A 25677-nucleotide genomic window follows, 5' to 3' on the forward strand; every position below is an offset into this window, starting at 1 on the left:
CAAAAAAAACTAGCCGGGCGTGGTGGCGGGCGCCTGTAGTCTCAGCTACTTGGGAGGCTGAGGCGGGAGAATGGCGTGAACCCGGGAGGCGGAGCTTGCAGTGAGCCGAGATCACGCCACTGCACTCCAGCCTGGGAGACACAGTGAGACTCCGTCTCAAAAAAAAAAAAAAAAAAAAAAAAAAAAAAAAATTTTTTAAGAAATGGAAGCCTGCGGCCGGGCGCGGTGGCTCAAGCCTGTAATCCCAGCACTTTGGGAGGCCGAGACGGGCGGATCACGAGGTCAGGAGATCGAGACCATCCTGGTTAACACGGTGAAACCCCGTCTCTACTAAAAAATACAAAAAACTAGCCGGCCGAGGTGGCGGACGCCTGTAGTCCCAGCTACTCGGGAGGTGGAGGCAGGAGAATGGCGTGAACCCGGGAGGCGGAGCTTGCAGTGAGCTGAGATCCGGCCACTGCACTCCAGCCTGGGTGACAGCGCGAGACTCCGTCTCAAAAAAAAAAAAAAAAAAAAAAAAAAAAGAAATGGAAGCCTGCAAAATGAATTACAATTTCAACTTAGACAAACTCTCAAAGCATAGGGCCTGTGGTTAGAATGAATAGAATAAGAAAAGGGGATTCCTGGTGGTAAAAGGCTGGGAACTGTGATCTTTTTAATACCCTTTTTTTTTTTTTTTGAGATGGGGTTTCGCTTTTGTTGCCCAGGCTGGAGTACAATGGCACGATCTTGGCTCACCGCAACCTCCGCCTTCTAGGTTCAAGCGATTCTCCTGCCTCAGCCTCCCGAGTAACTGGGATTACAGGCGCCCACCACCACGACTGGCTAATTTTGTATTTTTAGTAGAGACAGGGTTTCTCCATGTTGGTCAGGCTGGTCTCGAACTCCCAACATCAGGCAATCCATCCGCCTCGGCCTCCCGAAGTGCTGGGACTATAGGCATGAGCTACCACACCCGGCCATAACACCCTTATTTTATAGACGGGAAACCCAGGGCCCAATGAACGAAATTGCCTTACCCAAGTCAATTACCAAGACACACTACAAGTCACTGGCAGAGCCAGGACTAGCACTCAGGGGTCCTCACCCCCAGCCAGCATGCTATTGTCAGGTCACCTTCCTTAGCTGACAACTTTCCTACTAGGAAACAGACTGCTCAGAACTGCTCAGAACTGAAGGCAGGAGAGGTCAAATATGTTTTCTGAGCCCGGTTCTGATTGTTTAGCAGTTGGCAGGCTGACTTAATTAGCTGGAGCGTGCAGTTCCTCTTTAACCTCTAGCTGCCAGCCTTCCTCCTCCGCCTCTTTTTGGAGGTGGGCCAGCCTGGGCCAACTGCCACCCTCCCATACACACCCTCACCCATGCACGGGACAGTTTAGGCTACAAAGTGAAGAGCAAAGCCATTTGCCCTTAGGGCAGTCTCAGGGCAAGATGACTTGTGAGTGCACCACTTTTAGTTTATCTCTCAGGCACTCAACTCAAAGCCAAGACTCAATGTCACGTCTGACCTCATGAGATTTCAGGCAGACCAGGAGAGGGGACTTACTAAGACCTATATTTTGGCTAAGCAGAAAGGAGTCAGGCAAACAGAGTTTAGTCCAAGAGGTTCTGCCAAGATCAGGAGAAGCAGAGATAGACAAGAAAGGTTAAGTAGAGGAGGTCAGGGAATATACACTTAGAATCCTAAGCCAAAGCCTAGGGTTCCATAGGTCTCAGGAAGAAGCCACAGGCACAAAGCAGTATAGTCACAGCAAACATGGAGTTTGTAGGCTGAGCACGGTGGCTCACACCTGTAATGCTAACACTTTGGGAGGCCGAGGCGGGCGTATCACCTGAGGTCAGGAGTTCGAGACCAGCCTGGCCAACATGGTGAAACCCTATCTCTACTCAAACTACAAAAATTAGCCAGGGATGGTGGCGCACACCTATAATCCCAGCTACCTGGGAGGCTGAAGCAGGAGAATCGCTGGAACCCAGGAGGTGGAGGTTGCAGTGAGCCTAGATTGTGCCACTGCACTCCAGCCTGGGTGACAGAGGGAGACTCCGCCTCAAAAAAATAAATACAATAAAATGTAAAAGAAAAAAAATGGAGTTTGGTACTGCTGAGCGTTCACCCTAGGAATCTGTTAGGGGACTGGACCTGTCTTTGACAATGGAAATGTGTTAGCTGGCAGCCAAACAGATAGTTCCCTGGCATAAGCTTTTCCCTGAGTCCTCAAGCCCCTGCCTCTTTAAGAAATACATGAATAGTCAGAGAGGAAGAAGCCACATAAGCCCTAGTGATCTCATTAATACTATGAGATCAAACGTGGCCCTGTGTACATCACAGGAATCTTGGGAGGCCCAGGAGATAATGTAGTTGTTTGTAGTTGGCCCTGTGGGTTTCTGTAGGGTTCCATTTCGTGTAAGAACCACACTCCTTTATTGTATCCTTTACAATCTAGTAATAGAGCCATTAGCCCCCGACCCCCTGCATTGTTCTTTTACAGAATGTTCCTCAATACTCCCACTTGTTTATTCTTCCAGAAAGATGTTAGAATTATGTTAAGTTCTAAGAAAAAGGCTTCTTGGGTTTTTGAGATGGTTTTAAATCTACATTTTAATTTGCACAGAAATTCATCAACTCATGACATCATTACAATATTTCATCGGCCCACTGGAGAAGGGTCAGGGGCATCTTCATTTTTGAAGTTTTCTATTTTCAGGAACTCATATGTGATAGCATCAGGTGTCTATGCCTTAGGTAATTCCAAGGTTTCCGAGAGAGGGAACATCTGTTCTTTCAGGGAAGCCTTGTTCTTACTCTTATTCCAGGAGGTGTGGCGGTGGGGTGGTTGAGGGGAGAAACAAAGGAAGAACAAGTTCTATAGTAGCCTCGGGCCACCTGTGCTCTTTCCCCAGTGCTCTGGTGCTACTGATTGCTCAAGAGAAGGAAAGAAACATATTTGACCAGCGTGCCATAGAAAATGAGCTACTGGCCAGGTAAGTAAAGGTAAGGGGGACTTCTACCTGTGGCTCCAGGACTGGGGGTGGGACACTCAGAACATAGCACCCATTCCCTCTGGCTCTTGCCCGTTTTTCCCAGGAACATCCATGTGATCCGACGAACATTTGAAGATATCTCTGAAAAGGGGTCTCTGGACCAAGACCGAAGGCTGTTTGTGTAAGCATTCCCAAGAATTCAGTGGAAGGCTGGTTTATGAAGCTCATCCTGCCACTCTCTTCCCTAAAATGATTCTTTCTTCGGGGAGATGTGATGGCTTGCTTCCTTCTCTCATAATTTCTGAAATATCTCATCCTCCCAGGAAATTTTGGAGAAAGCCAGCCACTCTCTGCTTCTATCAGAACTGTTGACATTCTGGATCAGGGTCTCCTTAGAGATCATCTTAGTTTTCATATGCCCTAAGTTCCCAAAAGTTTTCTTGCCCCTCTTAGTAAGGTGAAGTCAGGCCTGAGAAGCTGAGCTGGGCAGTTAGGGAGGAAGAGGAGCAGCTGGCTCATTCTGTGATTGGTCTGGATGCCACTGTCTGAGCTCAGGCCCGAATTAGTGTTCCAAGCCAAGTCTTATCCTCTCTAGGGGCCACCACCAGGTAGATTTAGTGCTACATATTTGGGTAGCATTGCAGCACATATATTTAGACCTAGAACTTGGTGATTGTTAAAATTAAAACTGTCCATGGAATTTCACACCACCACTCACTGTTTTTCAAAATGTGCTTTTATCATAACAAAACAAAGTAGTTAATTTACTTTTCAGATAAACTAGACAATATCAAATAGGTCAAAGAAAAGGAAAAGATGTTTTTAAAAGTCTGTGCCTTAATCAGACTCATCATTTTACATGTTTTCATTTCCACCTTCACCCCCGCCATTAAAAATTTTTTTCAGTCTGGTTTTAGCTGCTTTAAGCAGTGGAAATACAAAGCGTGTTTTACTACGCATGGCAGTATGATTCTGCTGCTCGGTAATTTCGAGCCAACATTTTTATGCGTTTACCAAATTTGATTCTAGTGACCTTCTTTTTCCTTCTGGCCTTCTTAGAATGACTCTAAATCTAGAATATTCTCAAGTATTCCGTATGGCACACCTCCCTGTTTTCAGTGGAAGCCCTGGTAGTGTGGATATCTACTTTCACTGATTCCAATGAACCCCTGACCAGGCTCCCACTTGTGGGCTGAATTTTGAAAAAGCCAAATTCATCCTGATGCACCCTGAAATAGATTGAACCACTGAACATATCAGTTATAATTTAACACAGCAGCTTTCTCCATCCTGTGTTCCAGGGATGGCCAGGAAATTGCTGTGGTTTACTTCCGGGATGGCTACATGCCTCGTCAGTACAGTCTACAGGTTGGTATTTTCTGTGAGACCATTCTTTGCCTCCTGGGACCCACAAGAGCTCCACAGAGACCCAATTCGGGCTTATAACAACTGAGTTTTCCAAGTCCTCACTTCACTTCTTTCTCAGGGAGCTTGCTGCTAGAGCCTCCTTATCTTCCCTCAAGGCTTTTGCTACCTCTCACTCTACACAGTCTTCTAGAATTTGAACACAGTCTTCTAGAATTTGAATCCTCAGGAATCCACAGAGCTTCATCCATTTACACTGTTTCCAGAGATGTGCTGGCAAATGTTTGACAACAATCAGCTCTCACTAGTTGATGTAAGCCAGTTCCAGCATACTGCTGACCATTTTTTTTCTGCCAACTCTTACCTTTCCTTTATCTGAATCAGAAAGTTTTATAATTTCCTCATTCATGTTAATGACAGTAATATCACCTCATTTTGCTATCCTACCATGTAGTTTCATTACTTTCCACATCCATTATTTCATTTAACCCTCACAACCACTCGGTGAGGCATATAATTATCCCCATTATACAGATGGAGAAACTAACGTTTAGAGAGATGGAGAGGCTTCTCTAAGGCCCCACAGGAAGTTCCCAGGTTTTCTGACTTTCAGGCCGATGGTATTCCCATTCTTCTCCTCTGCTCCTAACATCCACATCATGGAGAGGCTAAGAAGCTCTGCTCTCAGCTGGGAGATGATAAAGGAGGAAATAAGTTTAGAAATACCATGAGCAGTGAGCTGGAGGTCATGAGCTTGACCGCCTCTGTGTGATGATGGTCAGGTTCCTGACCCTTTCTAGGTCTGTTTCTGTGAGCTGGGGGAGCTACACTAGAAAACTGAGGGGGCTCCTTCTAGGTCTGTAATTCATTTAGGACTCCCCTCAGGGTTGAGCTCTGTAGAGGGAAGCTCTACAGAGGTGACATCTCAATAGAACATCCTTTTCTTTAGATAGGTGGTTAGCAGTGGTGGCTACTTGCTGACTACAGGAGAGATAAACTGTCTATTGGAAAAATAGGTCTAGATTTCAAAACAGGACAAAGAAAACTTAGAAGAATTTGAGATAACAAGGAAGGAAAGTAGTGTTTAAAGAGGTAGACTTTTTTTTTTTTGAGACAGAGTTTTGCTCTTGTCGACCAGGCTGGAGTGCAGTGGTGCGATTTCGGCTCACTACAACCTCTGACTTCCAGTTTCAAGTGATTCTCCTGCCTCAGCCTCCTGAGTAGTTGGGATTACAGGCACGCACCACCACACCCAGCTAATTTTTTTCATTTTTACTAGAGACAGGGTTTCACCATGTTGGCCAGGCTGGTCTTGAACTCCTGACCTTGTGATCCGCCGACCTTGGCCTCCCAAAGTGCTGGGATTACAGGTGTTAGCCACCACGCCTGGCCAAGAGGTAGACATTTTTAGAGAACTGAGCAGCTCAGAGCAGGTTTAGACATGGAGAGAGATCTAGAAGGCTTAGTGACTTGCTAGGTGACCCTGGGCAAGTCCTTGCTTATCTTTGGTTTTGCTTTCCTGCTTCTAACATAATGGAGTATTTCTCTGGGTTTATGTCTGATGTTCTGGTCACCTATCATTCTGTGTGGAATGCCAGACTAGTAGTTGAGCTCCTGGGATTATTGATGAAGATCGGCTGAAAGTGCTGCAGGTGAACCAGTAGTATCAAAGTAAGGACAGCATTGGGTGGGGGTCACAGGAGAGACCTGATCCTGCTGTGTGCAGTTTGCAGTGGTCTGGAGCCAAGGAAAGACTGTCTCCCCATTGCATGAGAATGGGAACCAGAGTTGGGAGGCATGATCCCCTGCTGTTTCCTTGCCTTTTATACCCTCAGCTCTTGTGGTAGTAAACTGTTCATCCTGTGATCACCCACTTGAGGTCTTTGTTCATATTATCTTAGTCTGAGTATCCCTTCCCTATTGAGTCTCACTTGACAGGCTCTACCTGTCCTTCAGAACCCCACTCAAATTTCACCTTATTCAGCAACAACAACAAATATTTATTAAGCATCTACAAAGTGCCAGGAACTGTGTTAGACACTGGAGATACAACGGAAAATGAGGAAAATGATAAGAGCCCTGTGCTGTGAAGCTCACAGTCTGGTCAGAGAAATGGGCATCAGAAAGTAAACAAAAATATAGTCATTTATGGTGGCTCATACCTGTAATCTCAGCACTTTGGGAGGCCTAGGTGGGTGGATTGCATGAGCTCAGGAGTTCGAGACCAGCCTGGGCAATGTGGCAAAACTCCATCTCTACAAAAAATACAGAAATTAGCTGGGTGTGGTGGCGTGCACCTGTAGTCCCAGCTACTTGGGAGGCTGAGGAGGGAGGATCGCTTGAGCCCGGGAGGTGGAGGTTGCAGTGAGCCAAGATTGCGCCGTTGCACTCCAGCCTGGGTGACAGAGCAAGACCCCATCTCAAAAGAAAAAAAAAAAAAGTAAACAAAAATAGAAAAAAAAAATTGGGGTTTGTGTGCGTGTGTGTGTGCATGCGCACGCATGTATGCATGTGTGTGTTTTAGTTTCAGGTAACTGCTTTCAGTGAAACAACTGGGTGAAAAGAGAGAATTATGGGAAATTCACATTAAATAGAGTGGACAGGGAAGCCTTCTCTGAAAAGCTGACATTGAGCTGAGATGTAAGGATGGTAAGGATCCACCTATGCATAGGAAAAGCCAAAAGGAAGGGGGTTTCAGGTTGAGGGAAAAGCACTGCAGGCCCTGAGGAGGGAAAGAGCTTTGTAATTTAAGGAATGCCAGGCCTGTGTGGCTAGAATGATGGAGACTAGGAGTCAGGGATGGTATAAGGTTGAAAAAGTAGACAGGAGCCAGCTCCTGAAGGATCTTAAAGGCCATGGTAGGGAGTATGGAACACAGTGGGAAGCTGAGCACATAGACAAGTGTTCTACCTCCTTCAAGCCTACTCATCAGTTTTTCTACATCCTTACACCTATTGTTTCCCACAGATAGGGGAATTCTTGCCTTTGCGGGGGCTCACAGTCTGGCACAATGATATATAACTATAACATATCACACCTGGCTCACAAGGATGTTATAATGATCCTGAGTGATAATGAGTGTGAAGATATAAATCATGATACCTGGCACCTAATGGGTGTTCAGTAAGCATCAGCTGAGGTAAAATAAAGTCGAATTCTTTTGTCTTCTTCCCTCTGCAGAACTGGGAAGCACGTCTACTGCTGGAGAGGTCATGTGCTGCCAAGTGCCCAGACATTGCCACCCAGCTGGCTGGGACTAAGAAGGTGCAGCAGGAGCTGAGCAGGCCGGGCATGCTGGAGATGTTGCTCCCTGGCCAGCCTGAGGCTGTGGCTCGCCTCCGCGCCACCTTTGCTGGCCTCTACTCACTGGACATGGTATGTGGGCAGCCCGTTTCTCCTACCACAGGCCTCGTAGGTGGCAGAGACCTAGAGTTCAATGTGTTGGGGAGGGTGGAGCTGGCATTGTGACAAGGGTTGGTGATGCTCTGGAGAACCCCTAGAACTCTGAGCAGAAAAGCAGCCTCATAATGGAAGGATGGGGACTGGAATCCACTGTAAGCTCCCTCAGCAAAGGTAGAGATGAGGATGGCAACGAGAGGGAAGGGACTAAGTCAGATAGCAAGAACTAAGAAACGTACCAGGGTGCCTGCTGCAGAGTCCTGAGCTGTTGCTGAAGAAAGGCATCGGTTGCTGCAGGGGGTTTGTTGGGAGTGTCATCCAGATAGTAGCATCCCACCTGAAGGAATTTATGGCTGTTCTCCCTCCTGCTCCTCCTCTGATGCTGCTCTGCACAACCAGCTGGACCTAAGCTCTTGCCTCTTTAGCCTTTAAACTTCTGCTAACTGCTTTCTGCCTCCTTCTAGGGTGAAGAAGGGGACCAGGCCATCGCCAAGGCCCTTGCTGCTCCTAGCCGGTTCGTGCTGAAGCCCCAGAGAGAGGGTGGAGGTAGGTGGATCCCCCTTTGCAGGGCTCCTCAATGAAAGGGACTAGCAGGCTGTGGCCAGTGCTCATGGGCACTTACTCTGAGCACAGTCCCAAGCATGGGGGGATACTATTGGAACTGACACAGGCCACATGTTGGACAGTGTTGCCTAAGACCCTGTGACCAAGTCCGGGAGCACAGGGGAACCTGATTAACCAGCATTGAAGGGTTTGGACAACTTCAACCTGAGGGGCCTGTGGGTAGATTGTTGGGAAGTGGGGTAGGGTCATATTAGGAGATTGGAGAGAATACATGTCTGTTTTCCTTTCTAATTTGAAACTCCTTGAGGTCAGGGGTCATGTCTGCCTCTCCAGAGGAGAGGAAGTTTTTAATCTTTGTCTTAAGAGGTGGGTAGGAATTTCCCAGATGGAAAGGAGGAAGAGTGTTTCATACAACAGGGACAACCTCAAGCCGAGGCACTGGGCCATGGAAGTGTGGGATGTCTGGAGGTTAATGAGAAACTGGTGAGGCTGGAGGGGGAGCTGGGAGGGGACAGAGATTTAGGCTGGAAAAATGGTTTGCATCCTGATTATAAAGGGCCTTGAATATATACTGAGAAATTGGATTTTATCTTAAGGGCAGTGGGAGGCCATTAGAGAGTTTTAAGCCTGGAAGGGACACATTGATTCAGGACTCAAGTGGTTAGCAGTGCTGGGAACTCGCAAAACTTACAAAGTTTCTGCATTGTAGAAGATGTGCTGGAATGAGGGGAGACATTGGTAGCAGAGACCATGGAAGAGGCTGATACAGTTGTTCAGGAGAGCAACGTAGAGGCCTGAGCTAGGGCTATGACTGTGGGGCCGACTGGAGAGACATGTCCTAGATAGTGAGAGGATAGTGGAAGGGAGGAGTTAAATATGACTCAAGGGTGCCTTTTGCCTGATTGGGGGTGGGAAGGTCCAAGAGGGGCAGGTTTAGGCAGAAGTAATAAGTTCTGCTTGGACAAGTTGAGTTTGTTTGGGGGCCAGTCATATGGTGTCTAAGCAGGGAGCCTGCATTAAAGATTTGGAAGTTAACAATTTTTTTTTTTTTTTTTTTGAGATGGAGTCTCGCTCTGTCACCAGGCTGGAGTGTGGTGGCATAATCTCAGCTCACTGCAACCACCACCTCCCAGGTTCAAGTGATTCTCCTGCCTCAGCCTCCTGAGTAACTGGGACTACAGGTGTGCGCCACCACACCCAGCTAATTTTTGTATTTTTAGTAGAGACGGGGTTTTACATACTGGCCAGGATAGTCTCGATCTCTTGACCTCATGATCCGCCCACCTCAGCCTCCCAAAGTGCTGGGATTACAGGCGTGAGCCACCGCGCCCGACCGGAAGTTAACAATTTTTAGGGTATAGATGGAGCCTCAGGAATATGAGAGATCTCCCTGGGAAAAGGCACATGGAGGAGAGAGTAAGCATGGAGGACCAATTCCCCTGGGACCCCAGCATTTAAGAGAAGGAGCCAGTAATGGAGCTTGAGAAGGAACAGCTGTAGGTAGGAGGCGAACCAGGGCGGAACAGTGTAGTGGAAGATGTGTTCACTGCATGAGTAAGGGCTCTCCTGTCAAAGTAAGCTTCCCTCCTGGGGAGCCAGATATGCCCTGGCTTCACTGAGCGGATGCCAGGAACTGAGGCTGCTGACTTGCCCATGTGGCCTCAAAAGTGAGGGCATGGGATGGAGGAGCTAGGCAGAGGGTCCAGGGTGACTGGCCAGTTTCATTGCAGGTAACAACCTATATGGGGAGGAAATGGTACAGGCCCTGAAACAGCTGAAGGACAGTGAGGAGAGGGCCTCCTACATCCTCATGGAGAAGATCGAACCTGAGCCTTTTGAGAATTGCCTGCTACGGCCTGGCAGCCCTGCCCAAGTGGTCCAGTGCATTTCAGAGCTGGGCATCTTTGGGGTCTATGTCAGGTGAGTGAATCAGAAGCTCTTTCCACTACCTGCTCGTAAGAGTGCCAGCCAAGTGAGCCTAGAGGGGAACACTGGAAAGAGTCAGGAACCTGGGCTTCAGTGCCAGCTCTGCCAATCCCTAGCTTTATTGCCTGTTTCTTTATCTATTAAATGAGGCCAAGGACACAAGACCTGCCCACCTCACCAGGGTATCAGATGAAACCCTGATGAGAAGTCCTCTGCAACCGTGAAGCAAACTCCAAATAGCACCAAGAGGATTCAGAACACATGGTTTGACAATCTAGGACTAGAAGGAGACTCCAGAGAGGAATAGAGACTCTAAAATCCTAGCACTTTCTTGGGTATAGTCAGTTACCCATGTACTGCTCAACTGGGACCAGGGAAGGTCCTGGGTTTGGGGCTGAGTCCGGGTGATGTGTGTCTCCTGCCTCCATTTCTATAGGCAGGAAAAGACACTCGTGATGAACAAGCACGTGGGGCACCTACTTCGAACCAAAGCCATCGAGCATGCAGATGGTGGTGTGGCAGCAGGAGTGGCAGTCCTGGACAACCCATACCCCGTGTGAGGGCACAACCAGGCCATGGGACCTTCTATCCTCTATATTTGTCATTCCTTTCCTATCCCTCCTGAGGGGTATCCTCCTAAAGACCTCCAAAGTCTTTATGGAAGGGTAAATACTGATACCTTCCCCCAGCTCTCCATCTGAGGACCAGAAAAGCTGTGTTTCCCTTAGATGAGATCTAGAGGCCCCCAAATCCTGGGGGTGTGGGTACAGCTGAGGGGAAGCTGCTCTGAGGTAAAGGTCCATGAACCCTGCCCCACTCCCATCAGCCCCTCATCAGCCTTTTCAGCAGGTTCCAGTGCCTGACTTGGGCTAGGACTGAGTGGTAGGAGGATGGGGAGTGGAGGGGCATAGCCTTTCCCTAATTCTGCCTTAAATAAAACTGCATTGCTGATTCAGTGATTCCTTACTTTGTGCATAGAGGGGAGGTGGGAGCTGTAATCTACGTTAGCCCACTTAAGATGTATTAGAGCAGGGAAGAGACTGTTCTGTAATCAGGGTCTCCGTAGACCTAGACTCTGCAGGTGGAACCCTGAAGTTTCAATCCTTAGCCACCCATTAATGCTCCTACTGGATCACAGGGAGGAATGAGAGTCCCTGGCAGGAGCCCAGGAGGGAAGGCAAACATGTTGGGACATAACAGTTGTGAACTGGCTTCAATCACTTTCCTGCTTAGCTCAGGGGCTTGTCAAAGGGCCTGTCAGTGAAGCCTCCTTGGCTCTGCCCAAACCAAAAGTTCTATAAGGAAGATATTGGGGGTAGTCCTAGGAAATACCCCTCCCTTCCCTTCTGCCACACAAATCAGAGCCACTAATGAATATACAGCATCAGGGCACAGATACCTAGGAAAACAAGTCACCACTTCTTGAGATCACAGGCTTTATTCCTACAACCACAGGGCTTGAGCCTGACTGAGGCAAGAAAACAGAGTTTCATCTGAGAATGTCTCTCATGGGCTGGGTTCTGTTCAGGGGAGGGTGGGAACAGAGGACAAGGAAGACAAGCTCCTCTGGCCCTAGGAACAAAACACATTTACTCCTTCAAAAAAGCAAATGATCTGAATGCCCTCTGGATACTGAATCTGCCCACACAGCCCCTGAAGCGGACAGTACTGGCATCTGGCACAAAAAGGAATTCAGACCCAGAACAGAAGCAGCAAAATATGGACTCACAGACTATTGTTTTTAAGGGCAAGTGCATGCCCAATGTAAGTACTGGTGCTTCCTAAGAGAGCTGACATAGGATTACACAGCTGCCTCCCTGCTTCAGTGGAGGCCCTCATATCCTCTCTGAACACTTAACTTGGGTAGGAGAGGTAGCCTTTTCATCCCTGGGTTCTGAGAGCTCTGCAGTCTGGGGGCACAGCAGACGAGGCTGACCTGGGCCCTGTCCCTTCTGCCTGGCAGTCACAGGAAGTTGTCTCCACCGGGAGACAAAGCTGGTTTCTGGTCCCAGACAGCTGGTCTAGGGAGGGTGGTGTGGGTCAACGCTGGCCCTCAGCACTCCTGAGGGGGCAAAGAGGATGGGCAAAGTTTGGAGCAGGGGGAATCCTGGGTAAAGGTCAGGATCATGTTCACTGGATGGTCAGGCAGCGGTGGCTGAAGAGGTGACTGATGACAGATGGGTCAGCCACAGTGGATGTGTCTCCCAGGTCATGGTCATTCTGAGCAATCTTCCGAAGCACTCGCCTCATGATTTTCCCTGGGAGACCACAGACCTTTAGTTACTTGGTGAAAGCACTGACCCACCCCAGCCCTGCCAAAGGCTTTCATCCACGCATACCCCACCACCACCAGGCCTCAGCCCATCCCAATCCATGGAGGCCTCTGAACATACCTGAGCGGGTTTTAGGCAAGCCAGGTGCATTCTGGATGTAGTCTGGTGTGGCAATGGGGCCAATCTTTTCTCTAACTGTAACCAATAAATCATCAAGCATTTCTTCAGCACCCTTAGCCAGACTTTTCAAAAAACCAAAGTAGAGATGGCTCTGTTCCCTACCTGTTTCCTCCTCAAGTCTCTACGCACAGAGACAGCCTCAGGTTCACTGCTTCTCTCACTCTCAACACACTGTCTCCTTACTCTCCCATTTTATCTTATGGAACTCAGGCTGTAGAATGAGCCTGCTAGAGTTTAAATGCCACCTTTCTAGCAGTGTGGCCTTCGGCAAGTGACTTAACTTCTATGAGTCTCAGTTTCATCATCTTTAGAATGAAGGTAACAATAAGATCTGTTTAATGAAGGTGACTCTAGGGATTAAGTGGGGTAATTCATTTAAAGCACTTAGCCTAGTGGTGGCACAAAGTATTCTAGAAATGTTAGCTATTATTATTATCCTAGTGGGACACTAGTGAAGACTGAAGAGGAAAAGGGCAATCAGCCCATGGGACCCCCTGGAATCTGTTTGTGGTTTGGGGATCAGCTTGCTCTAGCCCCTCCCCAACAACTTGCAGTGATAACTGGGCCTCCAAGACAGACCCTATAGTCCCTGCCCGGGGAGGCTCCTCACTCTGCTTCTTGAGCTCCTCGGTGAGCTTGGGGCTGAAGGTGTGGCCATCACACAAGGTGACAAAGCAGTAGAGGCATTCACCCTTCACAGGATGAGGGTGGCCCACCACAGCTGCCTCTGCAACAGCCTCATGTTCCACAAGTGCTGACTCCACCTCCGCTGTACTCAGCAGGTGTCCTTGTCAAGGGAAAGGAAGCGCCATGAGAGAGATCTCAGCCTCTGCCCCAGCCCCTGCTTCATCTGTACCCATGGGGCAGTCCTGGTCTGGTCAAAAGGAGAAGGCCCTTCATTCACTCCTCAGATGACATGCTTTCAGTCACCCCACCATCCCAGTTCCCCTACTCTAGGCACGTTCCAGTGTTCAATACTCCTCTAAAACCTGGACCCAGAACTGAATGCTATGCTTAGTACATGGTCTGGCCAAAGGACACTCCTGGGCTCTTGCAGAAGGCTTTGGCTGGGTGTTGTCAGAGAAGCAGAGTTAATAAGATGGGAAGGTGGCCCATGGCCCTCACCAGATACATTGAGCATGTCATCAATCCTGCCAGTGATCCAGTAATAGCCATCCTGGTCCCGCCGGCAGCCTGGGAAGAAATGCAAAACCTAATAAATAAAAACCCTACGGTAGGATACCTGATCCACATTACCAAACTGCCACACCCTCTGCAATAGGCTTCTAACAAGTCTTCCTGCTTCCACTCTTGCCCACTGTGGTAGCCAGCCTCCAAGATGGCCCCACTGATCTCTGCCTCTTGGTATTCATAGCCCTGCAGTCCTCTTTCTCATTGTACTCGGGTTAGTCTGTGTCATCAACAGAATTTGCCAGAAGTGATAGGATGTCACTTCTGAGATTAGGTTGTAGAAGACACCTAGCTTGTCTTGGTTGCATTGTCTCAGATCATTTGCTCTAGGGTAAGCCAGCTGCCACATCTTGAGTAGTCCTATGGTGAGGTGAGGGACTGAGAGTTCCTGCTAACAACCATGTGAGTGAGCATGAATGTAGGTCCTCCAGGCTCAGTCAGACCTTCAGGTGACTACAGTCCCTACCAACAGCTTGACTGAAACTCACAAGAGACCCAGAATGAGAATGACCCATCTAAACTGTTCACAGACTCCTGATCCTCAGCAACTGTGTGAGATAATATTTGTTATTTTAAGCTGCCAACTTTTGGGATAATTTGTTCCATGGCAATAGTATACTCAAACTCTATTCTCCATAAATCAGGCAAAGTTATTTTCTAAACAGTGAATCAATTCTTAGCACTCCCCTGCTTAAAACCCCAAAAGGTGGCCAGGTGCGGTGGCTCGCTCCTGTAATCCCAGCACTTTGGGAGTCCAAGGTGGGTGGATCAGGAGTTCGAGACCAGCCTGGCCAACATGGTGAAATGCTGTCTCTACTAAAAATACAAAAATTAGCCAGGCGTGGTGGCACCCGACTGTAATCCCAGCTACTCGAGAAGCTGAGGCAGAAGAATCGCTTGAACCCCGGAGGCAGAGGTTGCAGTGAGCCGAGATCGTACCACCACACTCCAGCCTGGGCAACAGAATGAGACTCTGTCTCAAAAAAAAAAAAAAAAAACCCAAAAGGTTCCCCACTGTACTTTGAATAAAATTCAGACTCCTCACCATGGCCCACAAGACCCTCCCTATATTACGTACATTTCCAGCGTCACGTAATATTCTTCCCTTTGCTTGCTACGCTCCAGCCACACAGGCTTCAGTCCATTCCTCAGACATCTCAAGCTGCGTCCCTCTACACAGAACACTGTTACTCTAGATTTCCCCATGCCTGTTTCCTTCTCACCCTTCAGGCCTCTGGTCAAATGTCACTTCAGAGAACTCTTCTCCGACGATCCCGTGTACAGTAGCTATCCCTGCACACACTCATTATCATGCTACCCTGTTTATTTTTCTTAATAGCACTTATCTCTATCTAAGATAAGCTTATTTAAGTTTGCTGGGTTTGTCTGTCTCCCCTTACTAGTATCCCCATGAGGAAAGAGACTTTGACTACATTATTCATTATAATATCACCTGTGCTTAGATCAGTGCCTAGGCACAGGATCACAGTGCTCAGATCTTATGGATGAATGGATTGGTAGATGGATAGATGGACAAACACAGACTCCAACCATGAAGACAAACATGACATAATAATCATGCACTGCCACATGCCCCATCTCTTTCAACACAGGAGCATACATTGTCCATCTTTCCTCATACATCAAAGTTCAGATGGCAACATCCTGAGACCCCTCCTGCTGTACTCATTCCTGCCGTTACAGTCTTTGCAGCTCTGCCTAGATACCAGATACTGACATGTAGGACACATTCTTCTCTGATTTTCTTTACCCCTAACTAACTGATATAGTTTGGATGTTTGTCCCTTCCAAATCTCATGTTGAAATATGATCCCCAGTGTTGGAGGTGGGACCTGGTGGGAGGTGTTTTGGTCAAGGCAGGGCAGCAGGGGAGCAGATCCCTCATGAATGGCTTGGTGCTGCACTTGCAGTAATGAGTGAGTTCTCACTCTATGAGTTCATGTAAGATCTGGTTGTTTAAAAGAGGCTGGCATCTCCTCCCTCTCTCCCTTGCTTCCTCTCTTGCCATGTCAAACACTGGCTCTCCCTTCGCTTTCTGCCGTGATTGGAAGCTACCTGAGGCCTCACCAGAAGCAGATGCCAGCACCATGCTTCCTTTACAGCCTGAAGAATGATGATCCAAAATAAACCTCTTTTCTTCATAAATCACCCAGTCTCAGGTATTCTTTTATAGCAACACACCAACTCTTCCTGAAAATGGAAGTGGAAGGTACATGTCTTAGTGGGAGGTACAAGAAGGGGATAGCTAAGGCTCACCATCTCCTGTAACATAGTATCCAGGGAACTTCTTAAAGTAGGTTGTCTCAAAGCGTTCGTGGTTCCCATAGACTGTGCGCATGATCCCTGGCCAGGGCTGCTTGAACACCTGGGGAGTAAAGAAGGGACAGTGATCACATTTGCTATGCTGTCTCACTGGAAGATAATTACAGCTTTTCTAAACGTGGGGGAAAGTGTCCTGAATGCCATTCCTGAGAAGTAGGAGAAAATACAGGCTTTGGAGATAGATGATCCTGGCTTGGAATCCCAGCTCTACCACTTACTAGCTAGGTGACCTCACAGAACTAACTTTACCCCTCTGAGCTTCAGAATCCTCATCTGTAAATCAGAGAAAATACTTTCTGTCTTCCAAAGTTATTGTGAGGATTAAATTAATAGTATGTGGAAATTGCCTAGCACAGTGTACTATTATTGATAAGTGTTTAGTAAATTTGTGTCTCCTTTTGGGCAATCCTTGAGGAAAGCAAGTCCAGTTTGATACAAATGAAAACAGTCATTTAAAAAAAGTGGTGCCCACATACCAAGTAAATAATTATTGCCCAATCAGTAGCATTCTTTGGCAGCAGATTGATGGAATGGATGGAATTCTAGGCTGAGTCAGAAGGCCTGGATGTAAACCCTGCCTCTGTTACTAACTTGCTCTTGGGAAAGTGAAATGGGAGGGGGGTTTGAAGGGACAGGTGAGGCTCTTACAAGTATAAATACAATAATCACAACAGCTAATGTTTATCAAGTACTAATTGTTAGTTTCTCCACTGACCCCTTCACGTGGATTATCTAACTCAATCAAGCAAGCAGCCATAGAAGACAAAGGCACTATTTTTTTTGAGATGGAATTTTGCTCTTGCTGCCCGGGATGGAATGCAATGGCACGATTTCGGCTCAATACAACCTCCACCTCCCTGGTTAAAGTGATTCTCCTGTCTCAGCCTCCCATGTAGCTGGGATTACAGGCATCCATCACCAGGCCCAGCTACTTTTTGCATTTTTAGTAAAGACGGGGTTTCACCATGTTGGCCAGGCTGGTCTTCCACTCCTAGCCTCAGGTGATCCGCGCGCCTCAGCCTCCCAAAGTGCTGGGATTACAGGTGTGAGCCATCCGCGCCCAGCCAGAGGCACCATTTAAACCCTATTTTACAAATTAGAAAATTTAGATTCAGAGGGGTTAAGTAACTTATATGAGGTCACAGAAGAGGCAGAGCTAGGATTTGAACCCAGGCAGGGTGACTCCAGATCCTACATGATTTTCCACTATGTTATAAAGCCTCCTTTCTTTAGAATATTTGTCAAAAGAAGATGGGACTAAGTCTTCCAGACCCAAAAAGGTACCATCAGGAATCTGAGCGACTCTGAAAAGGCCCTTAGGAGACTTATGGCCCAAAAGGAAGAGATGCAGGCAAAGTATCCAGGGTCCCCTCCAGGGTCTCTCAGTGAGCAAACCTCCAGTCATGAAACTTCAGTCCTAAGCAGCTCCAGGAGAGATTAGGTTATTAACTCTAAAGCAAAGTACCCTTGGCAGACCCTTTCTCCCTCTCCTTAAAGACTCCCAAGGGCCAGGGCCTCACCAGATAACCTTCAGCTTCACCTTCCAACTCTTCCCCAGACTCATTCAGGATTGCAGGAGCTACACCAAAGAATGGGAAAGTCTAGAAGCAAACAGGAGACAGAACCCAAGAAGAGGAATGAGGCAACTCTGACCCAACTCCCAAGGAGCCCCAGAACCCCAAATTCTTCACACATTATCAGTCCAGTTCTCCACTATCTACCTAGCCAAATGCCCCAAGACACCATCCCTGCCTAGCCCAAGACCAGCCAGGGGAGCATCACTCACAGCAGAACCAGGTTTCATGGGTGTGGCACCAGGAAGGGGAGTCAACATGTGGCCACCCTGGGGAATTCAGAGATGAGAAATTTGAGTCAATCCTCCCACATTGTCCCTGGGCCCCAGCCTTCTGAACCCTTCACTCACTGTCTCTGTTTGCCAGAAGGTGTCCACGATGGGGCAGCGCTGGGCACCTACCACCTGGTGGTACCACAGCCAGGCCTCAGGGTTGATGGGTTCACCCACTGTGCCTAACACCTGCAAGGATGCCCGGCTATGCCTGGGACAGGGGAATGGGAGAGAGGAAGGCTCTGAGTACTACTGGAGGACATACATATCCAGGCTTTTCTCTTGCCCCGTCCTCTTATTCCAGGTCAGAGAGTTGGGACAATGGAAAGGAAGAGACTGTACAAAGGCCAGCACCCAGCTCTGAGGGATACCCATGGGGCAGCAACTGGGAAGGGGTCTCACTTGGTGACAGGCTCATCTCCAAACTTCATGAGCAGACGGATGGCTGTGGGTGCTGTGTAGAACTTGGTCACCTTGTATTTGTCCACAATGCTCCACAGGCGGTTCACGTCCGGATATGTGGGAATCCCCTCAAACTGACCCATGAAGGCTGGTCATTCCCAGTCTTTCCTAATAGTCCCTTTATTCATCCCCCTACCACTCCCTCATGTTCAGTATTTTGCCCTTTCTGACCAACCATAGCTTCACTCCCTTACCAGACAAGCCAAGATACCATCCTAGTCAGGATACGCAACCCCCTCAGGACTTCTCTTTCTCCAAGAAACAGATGGTTGTATAAGTCCCCCTCCCTCTAGACCAAGAAGCCTTGGGAGGTAGTCACCCAGGATCATCTTGTCCATCCCCCAGCTAGGCCAGGTGGCCATGGGTCCCAGCTCCCTTCTCACCAAAACACTGGTGGCACCATTGGCCAGTGGCCCATAGGTGACATAGGAATGGCCAGTGATCCAACCAATGTCTGCCGTGCACCAGAACACATCCTCCGCGTGGAAGTCAAACACATACTTGAAGGTTGTGGCTACATAGAGCATGTAGCCCCCAACTGTGTGAACCACACCCTGTGGGAAGAATGGGGAACAGGTTAGGGCTTCATGCCTACCCCTACTGACCACCAAATGGAGGCTGGGCAGAGCTGGAGGAAGATCCTCCTCAGGGATTTCAGCCCTGCCAGCACCCTTTTCACAGCATCCATCTCTCTTCCATCTCCTTTTCTCCATGCTCCCATCTCATCTCCTTGATCACACTCCTGATGACACGATGTCTATCAGTCCATCATTCACATCTGCACCCTCAGATGGTATTTCAGAGCCACCCACATCACTTACACACATGAACACTCATAACTAATAGTCCCTCTGTTGTGTATATGTGCCCACACACTCAATTGCACACCATCAGAGTGAGTGGGAAAAAAAGATAATTCCCTTTGTTTATTCCATCCCTACCCCCATTTCTATGAAGGAGAGGCCAAAACTGTGTTTCTAAAGGCTCATTGAGGGATATTCCAAAGCATATGGAGATAATTTAGGAGTAGGGTGGGCAGAAGGTAGAGTGACATAGCTTTCAAGTCAATGGAAGAAACAGAGTTTTCTTAAGTGTTTCTGGTTCCCACGGTGTGTGCTGGCAGAGAACTACATGTTAATAGTGTGCCATGTGGAAGGAATTGAACTCTAAGAGTTATGGTCTTAGAAGCCCGAGAGGGATCTCTGTGCCCACCCTTGGCCTTGAGTTAACAGAATAGATCTCCTTCAACCAAACCATGTGTGCATAGGGAAAGAATATCCATGTCAGCTGTATGAAACCCTCCACCTGAATTGTCTCACCCTGGGCCTCACCACCTATAGATGGAGGATTTATGTCTTCACTTGATTTAGAAAAGACAATGTTACATTTCTAAAACTCAGGGTTGTTGGAAAAAAATAATTTCATTACTTGTTTCCTCAGAAACTTACTTCTTACACACACATACACACACACACACACACACTTGCCTTGGGTTTGCCTGTGGAGCCACTGGTGTACAGGATGAAGAGTGGATCCTCGGCATCACACCACTCGGGCTCACACTCGTCCCCTGCCTCTTGCATGAGCTCATGCCACCACAAGTCAATCCCTTGGTTCCATGAGATCTGCAGAGATGGGCAGGGAAGAACTGTGAACAGCTCAAGATGGGGACAAGATACACCCATATGTTGCCTCTGGAGGGAATGAGGTGGGACGGGAAGGTAGGAGTACAGGAAGGGAGAGAAGGCCCTTCAAGGGTGGAATGGAACAGAAAGAACAGGAGCAGAATCTAAGCTTACTGAGTACTCCAACCACCCTGCCATCCTACCCCGATCTCTACCCCAGAACTCCTCTCACCTGGCCTCAGGCCGAGGAGGAACACTTGGCTGGTCCCTTCCCATCCTTCAATTCTCAGCTTTCTTCTTTCCAAGAAGTCAGCTTCTTGGAAAGGCTTTACCTGAACAGTATCTGATAGATTCCCACCTCCAACCTTGCTATTATTATTGATCCCAACACCATGTTTCTTTCCCACACAGTACATATTTCCTGTTATTTTATTTAGTTGTTTACTTGATTACTGTCTTCCCATCTAGATAGTGACATCTATGAAGAAGGTGAAACATCTTTTCTCCCAACCCCTGCCGTATCTCCCAACACCTAGCAAAGTGCCTGGCACTCAGTCAATTTTTGTTGGACAAATGACTATGCACACACAGGTCTACATACATACATATGTACTTATGGGACTAGGCTCATTAGCAGGGATGCGGACACCACACAATTCAGAAATGCAAAATTAGTCAGAGCCTACAGGTGAGGTGGGCACCTGACCCTGTTAGCAGTAAAATAAGTCAACAGATCTTGGTCCAGGCACTTTTCCCTGCATGTCCAGACCCAATCCACATCTATGGGTTTCCTACCCTAGCTCTGCTCCTGCGTTTACACCACTGGTACCAATAGGGTTTCCCATAGAGACTTTGGCTTGAGGGGACAGGTTCCATTCAGCAGGAAGCTTTGCTTCAAGTTGGTGGAGAAGGACCAAGGTAGACTTCTCTCAGTAGAAGGATGTCCCCTATGCCTTTGATAATTACTTCTGGATCTGTCATCCTGAAACTTCTCTAAATTCTCCTTTGAAACTGTTTTACTTTTCTGTCTATATCACCTCTTTGAACACCAATTTTGAGTCTACCATCTGCTGAATGAAGTTAGATCCCTTGAATTTGTCCAAAGTCTTCAGTGAACTTCAATACCAGTTCTGCCACTTCCTAGCTATATGACCTTGGGTAAGTCACTTTACCTTAAGTCTCTCCTTTTAAAAATGAGGACAGTCATTCTTGCCCTAATGGACTCACAGGATGTGGTAAACACTAAAAGAGAAAAGTATTATCTAGTAAACATCAAGCCTTAGATTGCCCCAAGGGTAGAGGTTGGGGTGGGATGAGGAAGACTGATGAATGTCAGGAGAGATAGAGGTTAGTTCAATGACTACTGGGAGTTAAGAGTGTGAGGCTGGGCGCAGTGGCTTATGGCTGTAATCCCAGCACTTTGGAAGCCCAAAGTGGGTAGATCACCTGAGATCAGGAGTTCAAGACCGGCCTGGCCAACATGGTGAAACCTGGTCTCTACTAAAAATACAAAAAGTAGCCAGGCGTGGTGGCGGGCGCCTGTAATCCCAGCTACTCAGGAGGGTGAGGCAGGAGAATCACTTGAAACCAGGAGGCAGAGGTTGCAGTGAGCTGAGATCGCACCACTGTACTCTAGCCTGAGCAACAGAGTGAGACTCCGTCTCAAAAAAACAAAACTAAAAACAAAAACAAAAACAAAAAAAACAACATAACTCAGGAGTGTGATGATGGGAACTCTTTGGGGTTTGCTTTAGCTGTCACAAAGTCCTTTCATATTTATTAGATTCTTGTATGTTCAATGGCCCTGGCTGGCAGGTAGACATGGTGGTGTAAGATAAATGCCATTCTCCCATTGTGAGGATATATGCTAATTTGTTGTGTGCATATTTGGTTAAAAAAAACCCTGGAGTGTTAGATATATAGCTTGATAAATTATAAAATGACTCTCTAATCACTCCCTTCTTTCTGTACCACCTGCCCCTTATGGTAGAGAATTTGAAATTTCTGGATTTTGAACATCATAAAAACAACAAGCTTAGAAAAAGGAAGAAGAGAGAGAAAGCTGCCCACAGTTAGAAAACATAAGAACACGCCTGGCCAGGCGCGGTGGCTCAAGCCTCTAATCCCAGCACTTTGGGAGGCCGAGACGGGCGGATCACGAGGTTGGGAGATCGAGACCATCCTGGCTAACACGATGAAACCCTGTCTCTACTAAAAAATACAAAAAACCAGCCGGGTGAGGTGGTGGGCGCCTGTAGTCCCAGCTACTCGGGAGGCTGAGGCAGGAGAATGGCGTAAACCTGGGAGGCGGAGCTTGCAGTGAGCTGAGATCCGGCCACTGCACTGCAGCCTGGGTGACTGAGCAAGACTCCGTCTCAAAAAAAAAAAAAAAGAACACGCCTGATTTTGTCTATTCATATATGCATCTACACATACACTGTCACATGGGTACTTTTTCTTCTGCCAAATGATCACTTGAGATGGGGGCACTAAAGTATTCAACCAGAAGTATCAGTACTGCTTTGGACAAATAGTGCTGGTCTACAGCACTGTGAACTGTCGCAGAACAGGCACTAAGTACATGTAAGGACAAGGCATAGTTACAACTGTGGCTCTGCAATGACGGCACTCTTATAATCTTATAATATTATTTCTTTTGTGGGTGGGTATGTATACAGAGGTAGACGGGTTAGAGTACTCCAGGTGTGGAACTGATAACTAGCACCAGGAAGCAGAGTGAACTCAATTAGTAGAGCAAACTTTGGTTGTGAATTAGGTGTGTGCCTATGAGGCCCCAGGCTCTGAACCAGGAAATGGTCTGAATTTTCTTTTTTTTTTTTTTTTTTTTTTTTTTTTTTTTTTTTTTTTTTTTTTTTTTGAGGCGGAGTCTTCACTCTGTCGCCCAGGCTGGAGTGCAGTGGCACCATCTCGGCTCACTGCAAGCTCCGCCTCCCAGGTTCGCACCTTTCTCCTGCCTCAGCCTCCCGAGTAGCTGGGACTACAGGCGCCCGCCACCGCGCCCGGCTAATTTTTTGTATTTTAGTAGAGACGGGGTTTCACCGTGTTAGCCAGGATGGTCTCGATCTCCTGACCTCGTGATCCGCCCGCCTCGGCCTCCCAAAGTGCAGGGATTACAGGCGTGAGCCACCGCGCCCGGCCAGGAAATGGTCTGAATTTTCTAAAATAAGAATTGAGGAGTTGGCCTTTGTCCTTGGACCAGGATAGCCTCAAGCAGGGCAGCTGCCATGTATGGGAGAGGTATATGAGGGAGCTCATAGACCATATGGTTGAGGAGGGTCCCTGCAAACCCCACCAGGCTCTCCCTGGAAGATTGTTTAAGGATAAAGGGGTTTGGAGCCCTGCCAGGATTTTTGCAGCTCTTTTGAAAATTATTTAAAAAATTTTAAATATGGGGCCCATTGTCAGAAAGATTTTTGCAGCTTTGACTGCAGTTCCCAGACCAACAAACCTGGACTTTTTAAGCCTATTTTTATGCTCTTTGGTATTTTGGAAACTGGTTGTTTTCACCTCCAAGAAACAAAAATCCAGTAGCCTTTGGCCTGAAGGTCTCTGGTATTAAGAATTATAAGAGTTTGTTATTCTTTTCTGGTCTCTCTTTTGGAAATGCCAATGTCTGTTGCATTAAGGGGAAGCAAAAAACAGCTGACATTTATTGAGTAGTTACTAAGTGCGAAACACCTTACATATATTGACAAAACCCTATAAGATAGGTACAATTATTATCCTTATCTTACGGATGGAGAAACAAACGAGAGAGTTTAAGTACACAGTAGCAGGTGGCAGAACAGGATTTAACCCAAGTAATCTGGCTCCAGAGATTACAATTTAAGCCACTAAATTTGTCACCTCTTTCAAAAGAAAGGGTGTAGGTCCTGCCTGAGTTTTAAAAGGAAAGCAGTATCCCCTAGGAATCAGATCTATCTTCACCATGCTAATGAGAATAGAGAAAAGGGGCTTATATCTACCATTGGCCTAAGAGGTTAATCATAGCAGATTTAGAGTAAGACACCCTGTGAAGACGGTAAAACCCAGAGGAATAGTGAGCTTTATGTGTTGTTTTAGGAAGGGAAGCTGTTTCCTTTCATAGCACGTGTTATCATCTCTCCATTACTGACAAGGAAACTGAATCCCAGAGGGGAGAATTGACTTACTCAAGGTCATACAGCTAAAAATTAGTCTCTGGACTTCAGGCCCACTCTCTCCTCGATACTAATCTGCTTTGAGCATCCCCTTATGGATCTCCCTTCTTAGAACCACCTACAATGTGACTTTTGTTCAGTTTAGCACTTAGTCACATTACAAAGTTATATGCAGTTTGTAAATCCCAAAGTACTATGTAAATGTATTTAGGAATCTTCTCTGCTGTTCTGTATAAAACTTAGGTTTTCCTTTGTATTAATAATACATGTATAACTCCCCAACTTGATGGTGAATTTCCAAAGTCAGGGTTTGAACCTCCTCCAAATACTCCTCCTCCTGTCTCTCTTGGCTCTGCTCCAGCTACCTGCACACTAAATATTTTCTGACAGGTTACCTTGTCCCCTCTCCCACAAAGGTCCTGAGCAGCAGGATAAAATGGGTTCTGCTGTTACCTCTCTAAGAGCCATGCTCTATACCAATTCACAGAGGCGGTAACAGACATTTAATTTCACCACCCTTCAGTGGCTTACATGGCAAGCTGCCCAGGGGCAAGGGGAAGGGGGTTAGGTCTGGCAGCCACCTCAATGGGGCAAACAGGCAAAGGGCAGATGAGCACACAGACAAGCACACAGGGAAGCGGTGCCCACGGCAGTGCAGAAATGGATACCTGGGGCTGAACACGCTTGGATTTCTCTTTCAGCTTACCCTGTTAAGAGCCCAGGATGAAAAGGGTAGTGAGGAGGGTCCAAGTACACAGGGAGTGGGAAGAAAGGGTCAGTGTGTTGTAAACCCCAAACTCCTTTCTCACTGGTCCTCCCAGCTTCCATTTTCCTGATCCTGATTCCAGCCCCTATATATGTAAAACCCGTAACACTGATTGGGCTTTCCAACTTCCCTAAACTAGACTATAGCCTCTCTAGCCCCAAGACCCCTCAGGGAGCCTCAAGTCATAGACTCTCATTCAACCCCAGAACTTTGATCCCTCATGCTCCTCAGCCTGGAGGCGATCACTGGGCATTTCTACCATTCCCACCAGAAGCCCGGGGGTTCCAAGTTAACAAGGGCCATATTGTGAGGGCTGGACTCTGGTCCTTCCATGGTGGGCATCCCTTAGGCCGCAAAGGTACAGCCCAGTAATGGAGATGACTATATAGTGTCACTCAAGTTAGACATTTCTAACACAAACCTAGGCCCTGAGGATCCCCTGTGCCCACAAGGATACCCCAACCAGCATAGGAGTCTCCCTTACAATCGCTTGTGCTGTTCTCAAGGTACAAGGGCCTCTCTACCCACAGTCAAGGTCAAAGTCTTCTAGCTCCCACCTAGCCCTGCTAGAGGAGGCATTCCTAGAATTGCTCCT

At 47.5% G+C, this 25677-nt stretch overlaps 2 protein-coding genes across 10 annotated transcripts in view; one reads left to right on the plus strand and one right to left on the minus strand.

Annotated features, from left to right (window-relative positions):
* GSS (glutathione synthetase) overlaps window positions 1–11191 on the plus strand; it is a 171163-nt gene extending 159972 nt beyond the window's left edge. The window contains exons 8-14 of the mRNA XM_050807152.1: window positions 2902–2982; window positions 3086–3163; window positions 4284–4350; window positions 7528–7722; window positions 8211–8292; window positions 10041–10230; window positions 10673–11191. Coding sequence (XP_050663109.1) covers window positions 2902–2982; window positions 3086–3163; window positions 4284–4350; window positions 7528–7722; window positions 8211–8292; window positions 10041–10230; window positions 10673–10796 — 817 coding nt within the window. The 3' untranslated portion in view covers window positions 10797–11191. The remainder of the gene's footprint in view (window positions 1–2901; window positions 2983–3085; window positions 3164–4283; window positions 4351–7527; window positions 7723–8210; window positions 8293–10040; window positions 10231–10672) is intronic.
* Window positions 11192–11658: 467 nt separating this feature from the next.
* Window positions 11659–25677, minus strand: part of ACSS2 (acyl-CoA synthetase short chain family member 2) — a 92791-nt gene continuing 78772 nt past the window's right edge. For 5 of the 9 annotated variants that reach the window (XM_050807067.1, XM_050807070.1, XM_050807073.1 and 2 more), the window contains 12 exons: window positions 24985–25023; window positions 20019–20156; window positions 18915–19085; window positions 18472–18605; window positions 18148–18280; window positions 18010–18066; window positions 17744–17824; window positions 16158–16266; window positions 13815–13883; window positions 13300–13476; window positions 12630–12704; window positions 11659–12494 (listed from right to left, as the gene is read on the minus strand). In XM_050807067.1, coding sequence (XP_050663024.1) covers window positions 12367–12494; window positions 12630–12704; window positions 13300–13476; window positions 13815–13883; window positions 16158–16266; window positions 17744–17824; window positions 18010–18066; window positions 18148–18280; window positions 18472–18605; window positions 18915–19085; window positions 20019–20156; window positions 24985–25023 — 1311 coding nt within the window. In that variant the 3' untranslated portion in view covers window positions 11659–12366. The remainder of the gene's footprint in view (window positions 12495–12629; window positions 12705–13299; window positions 13477–13814; window positions 13884–16157; window positions 16267–17743; window positions 17825–18009; window positions 18067–18147; window positions 18281–18471; window positions 18606–18914; window positions 19086–20018; window positions 20157–24984; window positions 25024–25677) is intronic. The other 4 variants (XM_050807072.1, XM_050807068.1, XM_050807071.1 and 1 more) reach the window with 3 other exon arrangements.

The sequence above is a fragment of the Macaca thibetana genome, chromosome 10, assembly GCF_024542745.1.
Source record: "Macaca thibetana thibetana isolate TM-01 chromosome 10, ASM2454274v1, whole genome shotgun sequence".
Classification (NCBI taxonomy): domain Eukaryota; kingdom Metazoa; phylum Chordata; class Mammalia; order Primates; family Cercopithecidae; genus Macaca; species Macaca thibetana.